At 40.7% G+C, this 19,466-nt stretch overlaps 1 protein-coding gene across 4 annotated transcripts in view; it reads left to right on the top strand.

Moving 5' to 3' along the window:
• Window positions 1-19,466, top strand: part of ACE2 (angiotensin converting enzyme 2) — a 63,977-nt gene that overhangs the window by 31,022 nt on the left and 13,489 nt on the right. For 2 of the 4 annotated variants that reach the window (XM_033427928.2, XM_004269657.3), the window contains exons 6-12: window positions 351-463; window positions 3,054-3,159; window positions 5,628-5,725; window positions 8,663-8,832; window positions 11,425-11,651; window positions 14,175-14,319; window positions 16,725-16,823. In XM_033427928.2, the coding sequence (XP_033283819.1) occupies window positions 351-463; window positions 3,054-3,159; window positions 5,628-5,725; window positions 8,663-8,832; window positions 11,425-11,651; window positions 14,175-14,319; window positions 16,725-16,823 (958 nt within the window). Of the gene's footprint in view, window positions 1-350; window positions 464-515; window positions 3,160-5,627; window positions 5,726-8,662; window positions 8,833-11,424; window positions 11,652-14,174; window positions 14,320-16,724; window positions 16,824-19,466 lie in introns of those variants that run through there. The other 2 variants (XM_049704451.1, XM_049704452.1) reach the window with 2 other exon arrangements.

Raw genomic sequence — 19,466 nt, 5'->3', positions numbered from 1 at the left:
GAGACCTGGGGTTAGGAGACTCGGAGTGCGCCTCTGCCCCTCACCAGTTGTGTGACCTTGGACGAATCGTTTAACCGGCCAAGAGCAGGCTGTTACCCTGCACCACGGGGATTATAATACTGTCTGTCTTGTAGAGTTTTTGTGCTTAGTAGATGAGATAATGAATTAAAATTTGGACACATTAGCTAGTGTTATTATTTATTTGCATCCCTTTGAGTTGATATTTAGAAGGGCAATAAAAATGTGACAGGTTTTTGGAGTTTTTAACCTCCCAGGAAAGCTATTCTATGTATATTGTGCTTTATCTCTTTCTTTCCAGATGTTCTCATTTTTCTTCTTTTTAAAAACAGATTATGAGGACTATGGGGACTATTGGAGAGGGGATTATGAAGTGACGGGGGCAGGTGACTATGACTACAGCCGCGACCAGTTGATCAGAGATGTGGAACGTACCTTTGCAGAGGTAACAAGGAACTGTCTGCAGAGACAGACGTAGGGCAGCATGCAGGAAGAAGGGACAGGGACCAAAAGCATTCTGGCTTGTTCTTAACACACTGGCTGGTCGTTCCCAGGCCTCAGAGTTATGGAATATTAGAGCCTGGCAAGATTGTAAAGAATCACAGGGCAACTGCTGCAGGTGATCGGAATTGCTCTGCTTTTCTCTCCCTTTTAGCCATTGAGCAGCAGTTACCAACAGGAAGATTATGAGAAGGAAAGACTATAGGAAGGAGCGGTCTTTTACATTATAAGAAGGCATGGGTTTCAGGAGCTAGGTGGGGCCTGTGCTGTCTTCCTTTGTTAGCAGAGCCACAGGCTTTGCTTCCTTCCTCAGGACACTTGATACTGTTGTTTCCTTATCTTTGGCTAAGGAAGATGTTCTAGGGAAGGGAGAGTCCTATTAGAAGTGCCCCATAGACACCTCTCAACGTCTCGCTCTTCCTTCATTTTGACCCCCACATCCCCATGCCTTCCAGCTTCTTATGTGAAGCTGTTCTGTCACAGCCATAGCTGGGCAGAGCTATCAAAAACGGAAGTAGGACAAACAACCCCCCCGAAAAAGAAATGGGCAAGAGATGTGAGTAAGTACATCATCAAGGAAATTACACAAATGGCAAATAAGCAAATAAAACGTTATTAGGGAAATGCACATTAAAACCATGATTAAGAACCACCACAAACAGAGTTACCATATGATCCAGCGCTCCCACTCCTGGGCATATATCTGGAAAAGAGGAAAACACTGATTTGAAAGGATACACGCACCCCAATGTTCATAGCAGCACTGCTTACAATACCCAAGACATGGAAGCAGCCTGTGTCCATTGACAGATGAATGGAAAAAGAAGATGTGGTATATATATATATACACAATGGAATATTACTCAGGCATAAAAATGAATGAAATAATGCCATTTGCAGCAACATGGATGGACCTAGAGATTATCATACTAAGTGAAGTCAGACAGAGAAAGACAAATATCATATGGTATCACTTATATGTGGAATCTAAAAAGATGACACAAATGAACTTATCTACAAAACAGAAACAGACTCACAGACATAGAAAACAAACTTACGGTTACCAGAGGGGAAGCGGGGGAGGGATAAATTAAGAGTTTGAGATTAACAGATACACACTACTATATATAAAATAGATAAACAACAAGGTTCTACTGTATAGCACAGGGAACTATATTCAATATCTTATAATAACCTATAATGGAAAAGAATCTGAAAAATAATATATGTGTGTATATGTGCATATATATACATATATATACACACACACACACACACACACACACACACACACAACTGAATCACTTTGCTGTACACCTGAAACTAACACAACAGTGTAAATCAACTATACTTCAATTAAAAAAAAAAAGCCCACTACATTCCCACCAGAATGGCTGTGATTAAACCAGACTAACAGGGACTTCCCTGGTGGTCCAGTGGGTAAGACTCTGCGCTCCCAATGCAGGGGGCCGGGGTTCGATCCTTGGTCGGGGAACTAGATCCTGCATGCATGCCACACTTAGGAGTCTGCATGCCGCAACTCAAGATCCCGCGTGCCACAACTAAGACCTGGCACAGCCAAAATAAGAAAAAAAAAAAAAAAAAGACTGACAGTACTAAGTGCTACGGACAGAAATGTAAAATGGTACAGCCATTTTGGAAAATGGTTTGGCATTTTCTTAAAAAGTTAAGCACATACTTACCATATGACTACGGTATTTCACTCTTAGCGACCTATGTGAAAGAAATGAAAACATATAGCCATACAAAGACTTATGCATGAATGTTTATAGAGATATTACTCATAATAGCCCCAAACTGGAGACAACCTAGTCACCCTTCCGCTGGTGAATTTTATCCTTAAGATACTAAATGAAGCAAACTCTGATGTATTCATACAATGAAATGCTACTCAGTAATAAAAAGGAATGAACACTGATACATGCAACAACATGGATTAACCTAAAAAACATTAAGCCAAGTGAAAGAAGCCAGACATGAAAGGTCACATATTGTATGGTTTCATTTATATGAAATGTGCAGAATAGGCAAAACGATAGAGAAAGAAATCAGTTCAGTGATCAGCTGGGGCTGGGGGTGGGAATGGAGTTGACTGCAAATGGGTGCAAGGAAACTCTGGGGAATGTTGGAAATGTTCTAAAACCAAGCGGTAGTGATGGTTGTCCAACAGTATACTTTTATTAAAACTCACGAAACTATATATTTTTAAATGGTTGAATTTTATATGTAAATGATACTTCAGTTTAAAAATGAAGGAAGTATGAATGTTTTTTTGCATCTGACTTCCTTTTGGGATCTGTATCCCTCCAGGTGTGTTAATTGCTTTATGCAGTGGAACTAGTCATCATCGATATCTGGGAAGAATGAATGCTTTCAAACTCTCCAGAATATTTCAGAGGAGAAGAAATTAGAACTTAGGGAAATTCTACTTGTCTAAAGAAGCTCCTATTTTTAGTGTTGGGGATTGGAAATAGGCTATTCTTGGTCTTAAACTCTCTTCCTGAGCTTTTCAGATTAAACCATTATATGAACAACTTCACGCTTTTGTGAGGGCAAAGTTGATGGATGCCTACCCTTCCCGTATCAGTCCGACTGGATGCCTCCCTGCCCATTTGCTTGGTAAGAAACTCCAGGAATTCTTTGTGTACTTTGCTCTTTGTCATTTCCACCAATAAAGTTGTTTTTTTGGAGTGAGGCCCAACTTTTGAAAAATTCTGTGAATGAAGTTAGTAACATTATAGAAATCAAAGTTTGAAAGCACTATCTTCAGCAGAGAAGTCATTTTAAATTGTTCTCTGTTGCATTACTTTATACATAAAGAGTTATTATGTTGGCCACAATCCATAGGATAAAGGGGTTATTTAAGATCACTAGAGAAATGAGAGTGGAAATGGGGAAACTAAGTTTTATTAATCAACTTGGTTGGCTAATCCTCGAGGTGGGATTTTAGCATCATATTCAGAGGAAAGAAGCTTGGTTGGCTAGGGGCAGTCAGGGGTGAGAGAAAGACTTTCTAGAATTAAGGTATAGCCTGAGTGAAAGCTTTGTTAAGTTCATTGTTCAACTGCAACAATTTCTTTTGCTGAGAAGTACTTGGTTTGGAATCATATGAGTAATGAATGAAGTCTTCATCATGAAGGAAGATGCCTAGCTTAGGAGGAGAATCAATCTTCCAAGAACTTTGGATCCTGCCATAGAGCTTTTGTAGACCATGCAAGACCTGGGGCCCTTTATTCAACCTCCTTATTCCCCACCAGAGAGTGGCCATCCTCCCTCCCCTCTCCCTCACCCCAGAAGCTGAGGCCAAATAAAATATATGTTTGAAAAGTTCATGTCTTGCATATATAGCATGCCTACTCTAGCCAAGCTAAGTTGCTGACAGCTGATTCTCCACAGCCAAGCCTCTCTCTTAGCAGGGGGGAATCTGGACAAAGGATCAGTGGAGACTTTTTCCTCTAAAGCAATATATAAATACTCTCTACAGTGTCTTTGGCAGGTGTTCTTTGGTAATTCACTTTCTGCTTAAACCTGTCTGTTGTCAGGTGGCTCCTTCTTCCTTCCAAAGTAAACTAACCTAAAGTCCTACCTTATGTGGAGGTGAATCAGCACCCCTCTAATGCCTTCCATTCATTTCGCCTAATTCCATGCTATGAGGTTACCCAGAATATGTCCATTCTTCTTGCACAAGATGGCCTTCTAGAGATTTATAAACAACCACTGTCAAGGCACAGCGTAGTACCTGGCACAAGAGTACGTACTCAGTATATTTTAGTGAGTATTACTGTTATCATCACGTATACACTATTTTCTTCTTTTATGTTAAATATCCTACATAGATTTTTCAACCATTCTTTAAAATCTCACTTTTCTACTTGTTCTCCTTTGGACAAGCTATCCTTTGTTGATGTCCCTCTTCAAATATCACGCTCAGAACTGAACAGTTACTCCAGATAAAGTTTGACCAACATGGAGTAAAAATGGTGCTATGGTTTCCTTTGTTCTAGACTCTGTAATTCTACTCGCTTACCCTACAGTCACATTTGTGTTTTGGAAGCCACATCATACTGTTTGTTGGGTCCCTTTTGGTCTTTTACATGTGGGATATGTTTCAGCCTGATGTCACATATCACATATTTCTAGAATAGATAGATGTTTCTTTAAAATTGAAGCATAGGACTTTACATTGATCTCTACTGAATTTTATCTTTTAAAACATGAGTTCATTGACATATTCTTTATGTAGTTATTTTCCCCCATTCCTTTGGTGCCAGGATTCTGGTCCTATTATGAGATTGATTTTTTTCTAGATCCATTTTTTCCTTTTAGGGTTTCTGGCCTTGGAATTCAATTTAACATTTGTTTGAGATGTTTGAAAAATCACCCAGTTAAGTGGATTCCTATAATATAGTAATAAAAGTGGAACTTAGTTACTGGTTAGTTAGCAGAGATTCCTGAATGATGATCCTATATGATCTCTCTCTTTTTTTTCTTTACCATTATGGTTTATCACAGGATATTGAATATAGTTCCCTGTGCTATACAGTAGGACCTTGTTGTTTATCCATTCTATATATAATAGTTTGTATTTGCTAACCCCAAACTCCCAATCCATCCCTGCCTCCCCCTCCATCCCCCTTGGCAACCACAAGTCTGTCTATATGATCTCTCTTGAATCCAATATCATAGATTACTAATAGTCTAGTTTGTAGTATTTTGTCCCATGGATGAGGGACTATATAAATCTATTTCTAATCTATAGTAGCTGTGATGTCCTGTACATTTAATACATTGTGCCTTTGAATTGTAATTTGAAATGTGAGAAACAGGGATGATTCCCTAACAAGCTTTGTCTAGCCACATCATCTCCTGCCATTTTAACCTTTTAGAGGTGGTAAAAAAAGAAGGGAATGTTGAAAATATAAAATAAGGGAAGAAGAAAAGAGGTAGTGAAAAGGAAGCACAGAAACTAGATTAAATCTAGAATACTCTGTGTCCTGTTTACCAATCCCACCTCATGCACTATGTAAAATCAGGTCTATACTTCTGTTGTCCTTGTCATGTATTAACGAAATCTTTTTTTTAAATAGGTGATATGTGGGGGAGATTTTGGACAAATCTGTACCCTTTGACAGTCCCCTTTGGAGAGAGACCGAGCATAGATGTTACCAAAGAAATGCAGAACCAGGTAGGAAGAAGACACCTTGAAAACCAAATCTAAATCCTCAACCTCATTTCTTTTTATGCCATCCTTCTCTTCTTGTCTTATGAAAACATGTAAATGAGAAAATGTTCAAGCTAATTTAAATTTATTTCTTATGTAGCTGTCTTTTCATGGAAAAGTAGTTTACAATGTCAGTGACATCAAGTACCTTCAATAAGTATGGTATTGATCTTGCTGAGAGATATTAAAAGTAGAGATGACCTGAGTTTTCCATTAAGCAATAAGATGTGGAATTATCAACTGGTTGCCATAACTCTTTCTAAAGTTAGTCATTGCGATGGACCTAGAGTCTGTTATACAGAGTGAAGTAAGTCAGAAAGAGAAAAACAAATACGGTAAGCTAACACATATATATGGAATCTAAAAAAAAAAAATGGTTCTGAGGAACCTAGAGGCAGGACAGGGATAAAGACGCAGACGTAGAGAATGGGCTTGCAGACATGGGGAGGGGGAATGGTAAGCTGGGATGAAGTGAGAGAGAGGCATGGACATGTATACACTACCAAATGTAAAATAGATAGCTAGTGGGAAGCAGCCGCATAGCACAGGGAGATCAGCTCGGTGCTTTGTGTCCACCTAGAGCCGTGGGATAGGGAGGATGGGAGGGAGGGAGACAAGAGGGAGGGGATATGGGGATATATGTATATGTATAGCTGATTCACTTTGTTATACAGCAGAAACGAATTCAAGATTGTAAAGCAATTATACTCCAATAAAGATGTTAAAAAAATATAAAGTTAAAAAATATATATAAAGTTAGTCATTGCTAAGTAGTCAGTAATCTCTGTGAATAGTAAAACAAGGATATTATTAGAAGATTTTTGCATATTAAAAATCATTACTGTTAAAAGTATTACAAGAGTCTAAAATAGTTTTTAAATAAACTTTTTTTACCATCTTGGTATAATTGTTTAAATTCTCTATGTTCCCTTCCATTGATTAAATAATATTATAGTTATAATTGTGTATTTTTCTTTATTCAGCTAATAGCCTACATTTCTGGGTAGGAGCCATAATCATACATCTACTGGCCGTGTAAAATTTCTTCAGATGGTTGCACCATGGTTTGCTATTTATGCACTGCTTGTTAACAGTTTTAAATCTGTAAGCAGCAATGCAATGAACATCTTCACCTACGTAACATACTCCTGGGAAAAGTCCATAGCAGAATGAAAACGTGAAGCTGCAAGGGCCCCTAAACTCCTGCAGCTGTTGTAGCCCCACTTTGCAGTTGAGCAGCAGCAGAGGCCCATCTTTATGTAGCTCCATAGCCTATCTACGGTGTTTTAACACCCACCATCTCGCCTAATGTTATGTTTACGACAAACCTATGGGACTGCCAGGACAGGTATTGTGATAGTTCCATGTTGTAGGTGAGGAAACTGAGGCTTGGGTAAATGATTTGTTCAAAGTCACAAAGACAGTCAGTGACAACTAAGGTTGGAACTGAGAACTCCTAATATTTCCAGCCTGGTTTTCTATCCATTCATTCTTCATTCAGCAGATGTTAATTGTGCTTGCCCGTCTACGCTGTTTTAGTATATGTTCATTCTCCTTAAGAATGCCATACTCACCAATAGCAATATTGACTGACATTAAGCCTTTAAAGGTCAAAGAAAATATCCATAGTGTCTGTTATATCCAGTTGCATATCCCCAAGGCTGACATAGGAGAAAAAACAAACTTGACTGGTCTTTAAGATGAAAGGAAGTTTTCTGTGTCACTAAAACGTGATTCATTAAATATCTGCCAATTATACAAACTTAGTTTGACTGATATGGGCCTTATGTCCAAAGAAGTCTTGGTCAGCTCCAGAGACACTGGTTCCCAGAAGAGTTTGCTGAATCGCAGACACCTTCTGCTGCCCCTCTCCAGTTCCAGAACATTCTGAAAGTTTAGATTCCCATACAGACTATGAAGCCAAGGCCCCCCCTACCCATCGGCTGCTGGGTCACATGTGGGCCTTTTTGGTTCCAAAATCACGCAACTTCATGTCTGCTTTATTGCTTGTGTCTTCTAATGAGCCTAATGCCAGGGCCTTGCCCATCAAAGGAGATCAATCAAGGGATGTTGTCTTGAGTTGAACAGTTTTTAGCAAAGAGAAGGTCATTATCGTTTGTGTTTATACTTGGAACATAAAGAATAAAGACAAAAGACTTCACACATGTTCTCACCCCGTCTACTGTTAACATTTTAATGTATTTTCTCATTAAGATTATACCATATAAGTGGTTTATGTATTTTACTTTTTCACTATTAAATTATTAAAAATATCAATAAAAATTCTTTATAAATCTAATTTATTTAGATTTTCCATTCCACAAAGGCATCATTATTCATTTAACCATTCTGGTGGTTGTTTCCACTTTTCCCTCTATTAAAAATCATTTTAGGGCTTCCCTGGTGGCGCAGTGGTTGAGAGTCCGCCTGCCGATGCAGGGGACACGGGTTCGTGCCCCAGTCCGGGAAGATCCCACATGCCGCGAAGCGGCTGGGCCCGAGCCATGGCCGCTGAGCCTGCGCGTCCGGAGCCTGTGCTCTGCAACGCGAGAGGCCACAACAGTGAGAGGCCTGCGTACTGCAAAAAAAAAAAAAAAAATCATTTTACACGTTGTACACCTTAAACTTACACAATATATCAAATTATTTCAATTGAAAATTAATAATAAAAATCATTTTAAACATAATTCTTCGACCTAATTTCTGAGAATTTCCTAGGTTAGTTCCCTAGAGACAGGATTACTGAGACAAAGAGTATAAACGCTGTGAAAGTTGTCCATACATGTTGCCAAATTGCCTTCCAGAACAGTTATGCCTTTGTACACATCCAACAGAAAGAATGCCGTGATTTTAATGCTAGAATTAAATGCTGGGTTTTTTTTTGTTTTTTTTTTCTTCCAGTCCTGGGATGCAAAGAGGATATTCAAGGAGGCTGAGAAGTTCTTTGTGTCTATTGGCCTTCCTAATATGACTCAAGGATTCTGGGATAACTCCATGCTAACTGAGCCAGGCGATGGCCGGAAAGTGGTCTGCCACCCCACAGCATGGGACCTGGGGAAGGGTGACTTCAGGTAGTGAGGCTGATGTGTACACAGCTGATACTAAAATGGGAGACAATGGAGGGATGAGGATGAATTTGGATTCCTTCTCTGCTTCTCTGAGCACAGAAGAGATGAATGAATTCTCCTTGAACGAAGGCTGGGAGTCCATGAGAGCACATCTGGGCTTTCCAAGGAAAAGGGGATTGTCAGCAGGCCCTAACTTGAACCTTTAGACAGTTTGCTTCATCTGAGATGATATGCACCCATTAGAGTTGCATGGTCATGGGTATGGTGGTGACCCCATTAGGAAAGGGTTGGTGCAAGATTTACGGAAGATGGATATGTGAGTCAGGCATTGATCCCCACCTCCGTTTCCCTCTTCTGAGTGAGCTAGGACAGGTGAATAGATAAGCTGGTATGTGTCATTAAGAGAAACACAGAGAACACTCCGTGGGAATTGGAAGATAAGTGACCACACCTGGAATAGGGGTTTGGCTCAGACAGGGCTCTTCAGGTGGCATTTGAGTTGGGCTTGGAAGACAAGAAGGGTTTGGACAGACAGAGCTGGGAGGGACACGGGGCTGGGAGAATAGCAGTATCAGATGCAGAGAGGCAGGACCAGTGTTGTGTACTGGAGTCAGCAGGTTAGGCTAGAATAAAGGGCGTGTGAAGGAGGGTCTGTGTGAAATGGCAGAATGAGCACAGGCTTTCTAACCCCAGCTGTGTCACTTAATGAATAGGCAACCTTGGGCAAGGTATTTAACCTGCTTGGGTTTCAGTTTCTTTATCTATAAAGTGGAATCGTAATTCCCGGTTGGCAGGTTTGTGAGTGTCTTAGGTTGGGTTCCCTGGCTTGAGATGGAGATTCTTGTACACGTGTTTCACCGAGGGAGAGCTTGCAGGCAAAGGGGAGTGAGGGAAGCAGGATGGGGCAGGGGAAAGCGTTAATAAGGAGGTGGTCTCTGCTAGAGACTTGGCCTCAGCCTGATCCCACGGGGCTCTCTGGAGCATGATTTGTACCACAGAGTTGGTCACATCTTGAGACAAGAGGACTGGCCCTTTGTACCCCATATTAGTCATTGGCTGTGGACTGCCCCAGAGTATGGGGCCACATAACCTCCTGGTTGAGGCACCTCCCATTTAGCCAAAAACATTAAAGAAGGAAGCAGCTGTTGGCCAACAGCCAGGACTCAGACAACTGGGAGATGGGTGGATCTTTCTGGTAAAGCAGATCTAGGCAGGGCCCCAGCCGCATGCGCTAGAGTAGGGGTTGGCAGTCCTTTCCTATAAAAGGTCAGGTAGTAAATAGTTTCTTTAGGCTTTGCAGGTCTCTGTTGCAACTACTCATCTCTGCCCTTGTGGCATGAAAGCAGCCATAGATAATACAGAAACAAATGGTTAGGGCTGTGTCCCAGTAAAGCCTGATCTATCACAGCAGGTAGCCAGCTGCAGGCCATAGCTCACTGACTCCAGTACTAGGGTGAAGCTGAAAAATGAGTAAGTGTATGTGAGCTTCCTAGCACAGGATCTTACACACAGTAGATATTAACTATATAATAGCTATTCTTACAATTGTGCCAAAAGAGTATAGAGAAAAACCAAGTTAGAGAAGGAGGTCATATTGGGGTGTGTAAAGGAGGTTGAGTTTGTTCCTGAGCAGCGGGAGTCCTTAAAGGGTATTTGTCAGGGGGCTGACGTGGTGCTCAGAGTGGTGGGAAGACGACTGAACCTACTGAAATATGACCCCTACACTCATCTGCATGAAATTGCTCTTGCCAAGTTGAAAAGGACCAGCACCTAATTGCCAGATGCCATCCTCATACCATTGGGCCACAACAGCATGGGGCCGTGTTGAGGAGTTGTCTTTGAAGTGCTCTTGTTCACTGATGTCTGCATCATCATTCCTTCTGGACTTCTTTGACATCTCTCTCTGTCTCCTTTTCCTCTCTCCCCCCTGTACATCCTGGGACCTCCTGGGGCTTTGTCCTTGGCCCTCTTTTCTTGCCATCCTACACAGCTTCATGGGCCATCACATCCACTCCCTGACTTACATGCTAATGATTCCCAAATATCAATTTCTAGCCCTTTCTCCTACTACTACTATGTCCTGGCTGTACCAGACTGCTGGCTGTGTCCTGAATGCCACATTCTTTTCTCAAGCCATCCTCACTGAGCGCTTCTAGGAATGTCAGTCTCTTGTCCCTCCCTGCCATTTGCCTGGCAAAGCCCTGCATATTGATCAAGGTCCAGCTTGCTCATTGCATCCTGAGTTATGCCCTTCCTGGGGGCTTCCAGAAGACTATGCCTCCATATACTCATTGTTGTGCCCGAGGCCATGCCTACTGATCGCTTGTAGAGTACTTGCCTCAGAGTTTCTGTAGTAGACGACTCTGTTTATCTTCCTTTCTGTTAGTCTGTGATCAGGAGGACAAGATTCAGCCCTGCCCATCACTTTATATTGAGCACCTAGTACAGTTTCTAGGACGTACAAGATAGGTCCTCAAGAATCATTGGTGAATAAGTCTTGGAAAGGTGAATGCTATGGAAATCCCATATAACTCCATTGTGATGATTAAATGAAATTCAATGAGATTCATTTTAATCTTGCCCATTTTTGTTCAGGATCAAAATGTGCACAAAGGTGACGATGGATGACTTCCTGACAGCCCATCACGAGATGGGGCACATCCAGTATGACATGGCGTATGCCACACAGCCCTACCTGTTCAGAAATGGAGCTAATGAAGGTTTCCATGAAGCTGTTGGGGAAATCATGTCACTTTCTGCAGCTACACCTCACTATCTGAAAGCGCTTGGTCTTCTGCCCCCTGATTTTTATGAAGACAGTGGTATGGACATGTTTTCATGGCCTGTTTTGGGTATTCTTTAGTCTGACATGGGCAAAGGTATTTATTGTCATGCATAGGATATATTTAATTTTTGCCATGTAAAATATAAGTTATTTATGGGTAACTGGAAATTGCTACTGGTTAAAAAAAATTTTAAGTATATAGTATAATATGCCAGCTTCTGGTTTTGTATCTTTGAAAAGGGCATAAGAGAGGTAAATAAGTGAATGGTCTTGGGACTCTAAGAACCATCTAACAGAAGCTTTTTAAAAGGATGCTAAAACAGGCCCACAGAACTGAAATGGCTTATCCAAGGTTACCCAGCTAATTAGTGTCAGAGTTCTGACTGAATCCCCTGGTTCTAGGTAAAAACCAAAACAGTGGAGCTGGAACAGATTCTAACAACCATTTTGCAGAGGAAGCAAACTGAAGACATGAGAGGGAAAATAATTAACCCAAGGTCAAGAAGCAACATGGCAGAACCGGAAGCAGAGCCCTAATCTATAACTTTTCCCATAATATTATGCAAAGCAAAGTGTAACTTGAAATTTGGGAGTTCTTAAGGAACAGGTGGTGGAATATCAAGATTGGAGGAGACTGAAACGTTTTGTTCATGTGGCCGAAGCATGAATTTGCCCCGTAACATCCCCTCAGATTCAGGCCATCCTTCAGCATCTTTGCCCGAGGCAGCCTGTTTCTCTTTGGATGGGTTGGACTTGATGGAACACGACAGATATTCACGAGATCCAGATTTTTCTGTGAGGATTTTTTCTTGTAAAAGGAGGACACTTAGGGCCAAATATGTTCTTCTTTCCTATGTATTTCTCTCCCCTCATTTTAGCAATTTGGGACATAAACTTCAGCTCTGCCTACTAGTACATTTAGTCGATGAGGTCCAGGTCATGAGCTCCATCCTTGTGTGGGGAATTCGCTTTGCCTCGACTTCTGGCTCCAGACCTTGATGATCTCACAAGGACCTGGGAGTAGGTCAGTGTAAAGCCATCATCATGTCTGAAAAATTTACTGTGAGCACAGACCCAGTGGGTAATAGACAAGTAGCAGCATCCTCCCATGAAGGGAGCAGCAGAGGAAAGGGGGTTCGCAGTAACCACACCTGTTTCCTAATTTTAAAGTATCATTCTCAAGTCAATTAACAGACCATTATTAGTTTTATCATTTTTTAATATTCCTTGACAGCAGTCAAAGATGGTTGAATCACTAAGACAGTACTAGGCATGGTTAAACCACTGATTTGAAAAACTCCTGCTTCTTTCCTTGGCTCTGGCCCTGATCTGTGAATGATGCTAAACAAAATAAGGTCCTTCATTCCTTCTCTCTCTCTCTCTCTCTCTCTCTCCTTCTCCCTCTCTTCCTTTCTTCTTCCAAAAATATTTATTGAGCACTTACTATGTGTAAAGCATTTTAAAAGACACTAAATACATTGGTGTGCCAAGTAGATAATATCCCTCTGCTTACATTCCAGTGAGCTTCATTTATGCACTAGATATGAGCTCCACTGCCTTTTTACATCACTAATAAAGGATAAATGAAATAACATAATTTGTTAAAGCATTTTAAACTCAGGTAAGGAAGATGTCAGTAAATTTAAAGTACATTGGACTTCTGATCATCCAGTGGATGGTTTCCTCTAGGGAGGCTTGTTTTTGTTGTTTTTTCCCTTCCCTGGTTTACTGGCTTTTGGCCACATCTGTTTAATATTTGTTTATTTAGCAAAGACTCACAGAGGACATCATGTAGCAGACACCAGGCTAGGTATACAGTCTTGAATGAGAATTGACAGTCACTTCCTTCATGGAGCTTGCAACAATAAACAGTGTGGGGCTTCCCTGGTGGCACAGTGGTTGGGAATCCGCCTGCCAGTGCAGGGGACATGGGTTCAAGCCCTGGTCCGGGAGGGTGCCACATGCCGCAGAGCAACGAAGCCCATGTGCCACAACTACTGAGCCTGCACTCTAGAGCCCGTGAGCCACAACTACTGGAGCCTGTGAGCCACAACTACTGAAGCCTGCGTGCCTAGAGCCCGTGCTCCACGGCAAAGAGAAGCCACTGCGATGAGAAGCCCGCGCACCGCAATGAAGAGTAGCCCCCGCTCACTGCAACTAGAGAAAGCCTGCATGCAGCAAAGAAGAGCCAACGCAGCCAAAAATAAATAAATAAATAAATAAATAAACCAAAAAAGATAAACAGTATGACTAGGAAAGTAGGTAAAATACCCCTAATTAGCTCTGATAAGAAGTACTTAAGGAAGGCAATGGAAACTAATAAAGAAAAAGGATTAGGGGTTCCTTGTAGATTTATTTAACCTGATCTATCCAAGGCTTCACCCTACTCCAAATCCCTCAGCTGAGAAAACGAATATATACATATTATTATGTCCACTGTCAATATTTCTCATGTGATCATCCTTACAGTAAGTATATTTTGAGGAATAATATCTTGAGGTTAGGAAATTATCTAATACAAAACGTCCGCTGTCACCCTCCTTTCCCATTTTATTTTCAGCAACAGAAATAAACTTCCTGCTCAAACAAGCACTTACTATTGTTGGAACTCTACCGTTTACCTACATGTTAGAAAAGTGGAGGTGGATGGTCTTTAAGGGTGAAATACCCAAAGAGCAGTGGATGCAAAAGTGGTGGGAGATGAAGTAAGTCAATGAATATGCAATCAGTAAAATGTTTCCTCTTGAGTTTGCTGTTTATTTAAAAGCATTTGGTTGGCCTGTGTCCACACACTCACATACACACACAGACATCATATACTTAGTACCAGTATCTGTATTTTATTGCCTGAGGGCTTCCTCTGGTCACTAGGACCCTCCTATGGAGAAAAGACTGAGGAACTATGTGTGATGGGAATTGGTGGATAAGTACTTCAGCTCCCTCGCCCTCAGCGGGGAGAATTCTGAGGTGAGTGCTCTACGTGGGATCCTACAGTTCCTCAGTGGGAATAGGCTCCAGTTACCCACTGTGGTGACTTGCTTGATAACACACCTTTTGGGGGCTGCTTTCCTTTTCCTGTCTCACTTCCTCACTCCTTTGCCTGTGTTTCCTGGGATCACGTCCCAGGGCCTGATCTCAGGGTCTGTTTGGGTGAGAACCCACCTAAGACAACTGGCACTGGAGTTCTCAGAGAATTCTTCCTAGTCAGAATAACTGGGATTTCAGTGGCTAAATCTTGAAATCTAGTGATGTGGGGCTAAGTATGTGAAAATGAGAGAGAAGTGTATTCAGGCTAGGGAAATGCCATCACATACCACACACACACACACACACACACACACACACACACACACACACACCCCACATTAACTGCCTCCTTTTTATTTTTTAAGTCTCCATTTGGGAGCTTTCTCAGATAATGTTTCCTTGGCTCTGCCCCACCCCCCAGCAGGGTCAAGTGACATAATTTCTCATGCTCTATCTTAAGTATTGAGGCACCCATTAAACTGTGATATTATTTTGGAAGTGATCAATTTATTCATTTTTATTTTTGCTTTTGTCCATTCTTTGAAACAAAAATATTTACCCCACATTTCAGGTAAAGCACTGGGGAATCCGATGCTGATCATTTCTGATGTTCTCCTCGACTTCAAAGAACTTGTAGTCTATGGAGGAATGCAGGAAAGGAAACCACTGCAACGTGTTGGGTTGTGATGGGAGAATGTGGGCATCCATGAGCGTCCAAGGGGGGATCCAAAACCCTGGCTGATAGGTCAGATGAGGAGAGGCATCCAAACAGCTTTGAGAAAGATGTGGGATTTAACCAGGGGTATGTAGAGGGGAAGGGAGAGAATTCCAAGCTAGTGAGAGCCTGCTGCATTTGGGCAACAGAGGGCGATTCCTTTCAATAGTTTCAGCGCTACCTCATTCATCACCGTATCCCAAGTGCCTTGCACAGTGCCTGGCACATGCAAGTATGAAATAAATGATGAAAGTATTACAGAAGAAGATGGAGGAAGGAAGTTAGGAAAGAAGGAATGAATGAATGAACGAATGAAGGAAGGAAAAAAAGAAAGAAAGCTTCTCCTCACCATCTATTAGTCAGACTCCTGTCAATTATTTTTCTTTATTTTCCCTCTCTGTGGTGAAGATCTACCTTTATAACATTCAGCCCCATATCCGTAAGTTGCAGTCAGTGCCACTCTTCTGCCAAGATTCTCTCTGGTGACATAAACCCTCCTTGGGAGGGAAGAGGCAGCATCTGTAGTAGCTGTTGCTAGCATTTGAGTATTACTGAAATTATGTCTATCATGATCCCACAATGAGAAAGGACGGATGTATTCACTTTAAACAATGCCAAATACATGGTTTTCCTACCTTTTTTTTTCTGATCAAATTAATTTTTGATCCCTTTTAGTTTATTTCCAAAGGTACATGGAATCAGACCCTTAAAATGATTCATTAATGCATTAATTACTCTATGCATTCAGTGAATCCACGTGAAGTCTTTTCTTAGCATTGCCATCGTGTCTGACACTGGAACTGTAAATATGACCAAAACACAGCCCCGCCTGCTAGGGCAAGTCTCCAGGGCAAGAAGGAGCTGTATGTGAATAATTATAAAACGGAGAGAGAAATGGCAAAGGAGGCAGAGCTAGAGAAGGCCAAGGGAGCTGGAGGGTTCACTGTGCTGGCAGGTGGTTGGGATCAGGGGCAGGCCTCACAGAGGAGGGGACATTTGAGCTAGCCTTGAAGAATCAGTGAGATTTCAATTTTAGAAAATTCCGCCTACGAGGAGCCCATAAAATGTAGTGCCGGAGAAGAATTATTAGGACTTTCACTGTATGTTTTTGGCCACGCAATGCACTTTAGTAAATTAGTATTTTGAAGGTACAGCTATTTTCCAATGCTGTAGACTGGCTGAATCTAAAAAATAAAGAGATGACTACATGATGCACTTTATTCTGTAATTCTTTACACTGTTTCAATTTCACCTGACAACTAATTTCAGTAGAAACGCCATTGGCTGATGACACTGCACTAATGACACCATCCATACTTTCTCACGATGAGTGACCCAGAGCTAACGTATCTTCTTTTTTCCCCAAAGGCGAGAGATAGTCGGGGTGGTGGAGCCTCTGCCCCATGATGAAACATACTGTGACCCCGCGTGTCTGTTCCATGTTGCTGAAGATTACTCATTCATCCGGTAAATGACAGTTTTCTTCTATTTCACTTCTAGGATTTGTGGACAGAGTGACAACTTTAATTTCTTTTTCTATCTCCATTCACCTCCCCCTTAGATCCTCAAAATAGATGATCAGTTTCAATTCGATTTAACTCAACATGATGTATTGAGTTAAATAAAACTTACATGAGATCTTTTCTCCCACCATCAGGGAATTTATAGTATCCTTGGGAGAAATAGAAATATATTTTTGTTTGTCTTCTTGTTACTGACAGAGTGCAGGGTGATTGTAATAGAGTATTTTTATTTATTTATTTATTTATTTTGAGTGACTAATATGGGTTTTTTTTTAATTTTTTAATTTAATTTTATTTTTTTATACAGCAGGTTCTTATTAGTCACCCATTTTATACACATCAATTTTGTTTATCTTCTCAAAGAACCAGCTTTTAGTTTTATTGATCTTTGCTATTGTTTTCTTTGTTTCTATTTCATTTATTTCTGCTCTGATCTTTATGATTTCTTTCCTTCTGCTAACTTTGGGGAGTTTTGGTTCTTCTTTCTCTAATTGCTTTAGGTGTAAGGTTAGGTTGTTTATTTGAGATTTTTCTTGTTTCTTGAGGTAGGCTTGTATAGCTATAAACTTCCTTCTTAGAACTGCTTTTGCTGCATCCCATAGGTTTTGGGTCGTTGTGTTTTCATCGTCATTTGTCCCTAGGTATTTTTTGATTTCTTCTTTGATTTCTTCAGTGATCTCTTGGTTATTTAGTAACGTATTGTTTAGCCTCCATGTGTTTGTGTTTTTTATGTTTTTTTCCCTTTAATTCATTTCTAATCTCATAGCGTTGTGGTCAGAAAAGATGCTTGATATGATTTCAATTTTCTTAAATTTACTGAGGCTTGATTTGTGACCCAAGATGTGATGTATCCTGGAGGATGTTCCGTGCACACGAGAAGAAAGTGTAATCTGCTGTTTTTGGATGGAATGTCCTGTAAATATCAATTAAATCTATCTGGTCTATTGTGTTATTTAAAGCTTGTGTTTCCTTATTTATTTTCATCTTGGATGATCTGTCCATTGGTGTAAGTGAGGTATTAAAGTCCCCCACTATTATTGCGTTACTGTCGATTTCCTCTTTTATAGCTGTTAGCAGTTGCCTTATGTATTGAGGTGCTCCTATGTTGGGTGCATATATATTTATAATTGTTATATCTTCTTCTTGGATTGATCCCTTGATCATCAATGTAGTGTCCTTCCTTGTGTCTTGTAACATTCTTTATTTTAAAGTCTATTTTATCTGATATGAGTATTGCTACTCCAGCTTTCTTTTGATTTCCATTTGCATGGAATATCTTTTTCCATCCCCTCACTTTCAGTCTGAATGTGTCCCTAGGTCTGAAGTGGGTCTCTTGTAGACAGCATATATATGGGTCTTGTTTTTGTATCCATTCAGCAAGCCTGTGTCTTTTGGTTGGAGCATTTAATCCATTCACGTTTAAGGTAATTATCGACATGTATGTTCCTATGACCATTTTCTTAAGTGTTTTGGGTTTGCTTTTGTAGGTCCTTTTCTTCTCCTGTGTTTCCCACTTAGAGAAGTTCCTTTAGCATTTGTTGTAGAGCTGGTTTGGTGGTGCTGAATTCTCTTAGCTTTTGCTTGTCTGTAAAGCTTTTGATTTCTCCATCAAATCTGAATCAGATCATTGCCAAGTAGAATAATCTTAGTTGTAGGTTCTTCCCTTTCATCACTTTAAATATATTATGCCACTCCCTTCTGGCTTGTAGATTTTCTGTTGAGAAATCAGCTGTTAAACTTATGGGAGTTCCCTTGTCAAGGGAAAAACGTATGTCATTTTTCCCTTGTTGCTTTTAATAATTTTTGTTTGTCTTTAATTTTTGTCAATTTTGATTACTATTGTCTCGGCATGTTTCTCCTTGGGTTTATCCTGCCTGGGACTCTCTGCTCTTCCTGGACTTGGGTGGCTATTTCCTTTCCCATGTTAGGGAAGCTTTCGACTATAATCTCTTCAAATATTTTTTCGGGTCCTTTCTCTCTCTCTTCTCCTTCTGGGACCTCTATAATGCAAGTGTTGTTGCATTTAATGTTGTCCCAGAGGTCTCTTAGGCTGTCTTCATTTCTTTTCATTCTTTTTTATTTATTCTGTTCCATGGCAGTGAATTCCACCATTCTGTCTTCCAGGTCACTTATCCATTCTTTTGCCTCAGTTATTCTACTATTGGTTCCTTCTAGTGTATTTTTCATTTTATTTATTGTATTGTTTATCTGTTTGTTTGTTCTTTAATTCTTCTAGGTCTTTGTTAAACATTTCTTGCATCTTCTCAATCTTTGCCTCCATTCTTTTTCTGAGGTCCTGGATCATCTTCACTATCATTATTCTGAATTCTGTTTCTGGTAGGTTGCCTATCCCACTTCATTTAGTTGTTTTTCTGGGGTTTTATCTTGTTCCTTCATCTGGTACATAGCCCTCTGCCTTTTCATCTTGTCTGTCTTTCTGTGAATGTGGTTTTTGTTCCACAGGCTGCAGGATTGTCGTTCTTCTTGCTTCTGCTGTCTGCCCTCTGGTGGATGAGGCTATCTAAGAGGCTTGTGCAAGTTTCCTGATGGGAGGGACTGGTGGTGGGTAGAGCTGGCTGTTGCTCTG

Source organism: Orcinus orca, chromosome X, assembly GCF_937001465.1.
Source record: "Orcinus orca chromosome X, mOrcOrc1.1, whole genome shotgun sequence".
NCBI lineage: Eukaryota > Metazoa > Chordata > Mammalia > Artiodactyla > Delphinidae > Orcinus > Orcinus orca.
The sequence above is the reverse complement of the archived record's forward strand: the minus strand, read 5'-3'. Positions and strand labels throughout refer to the sequence as shown.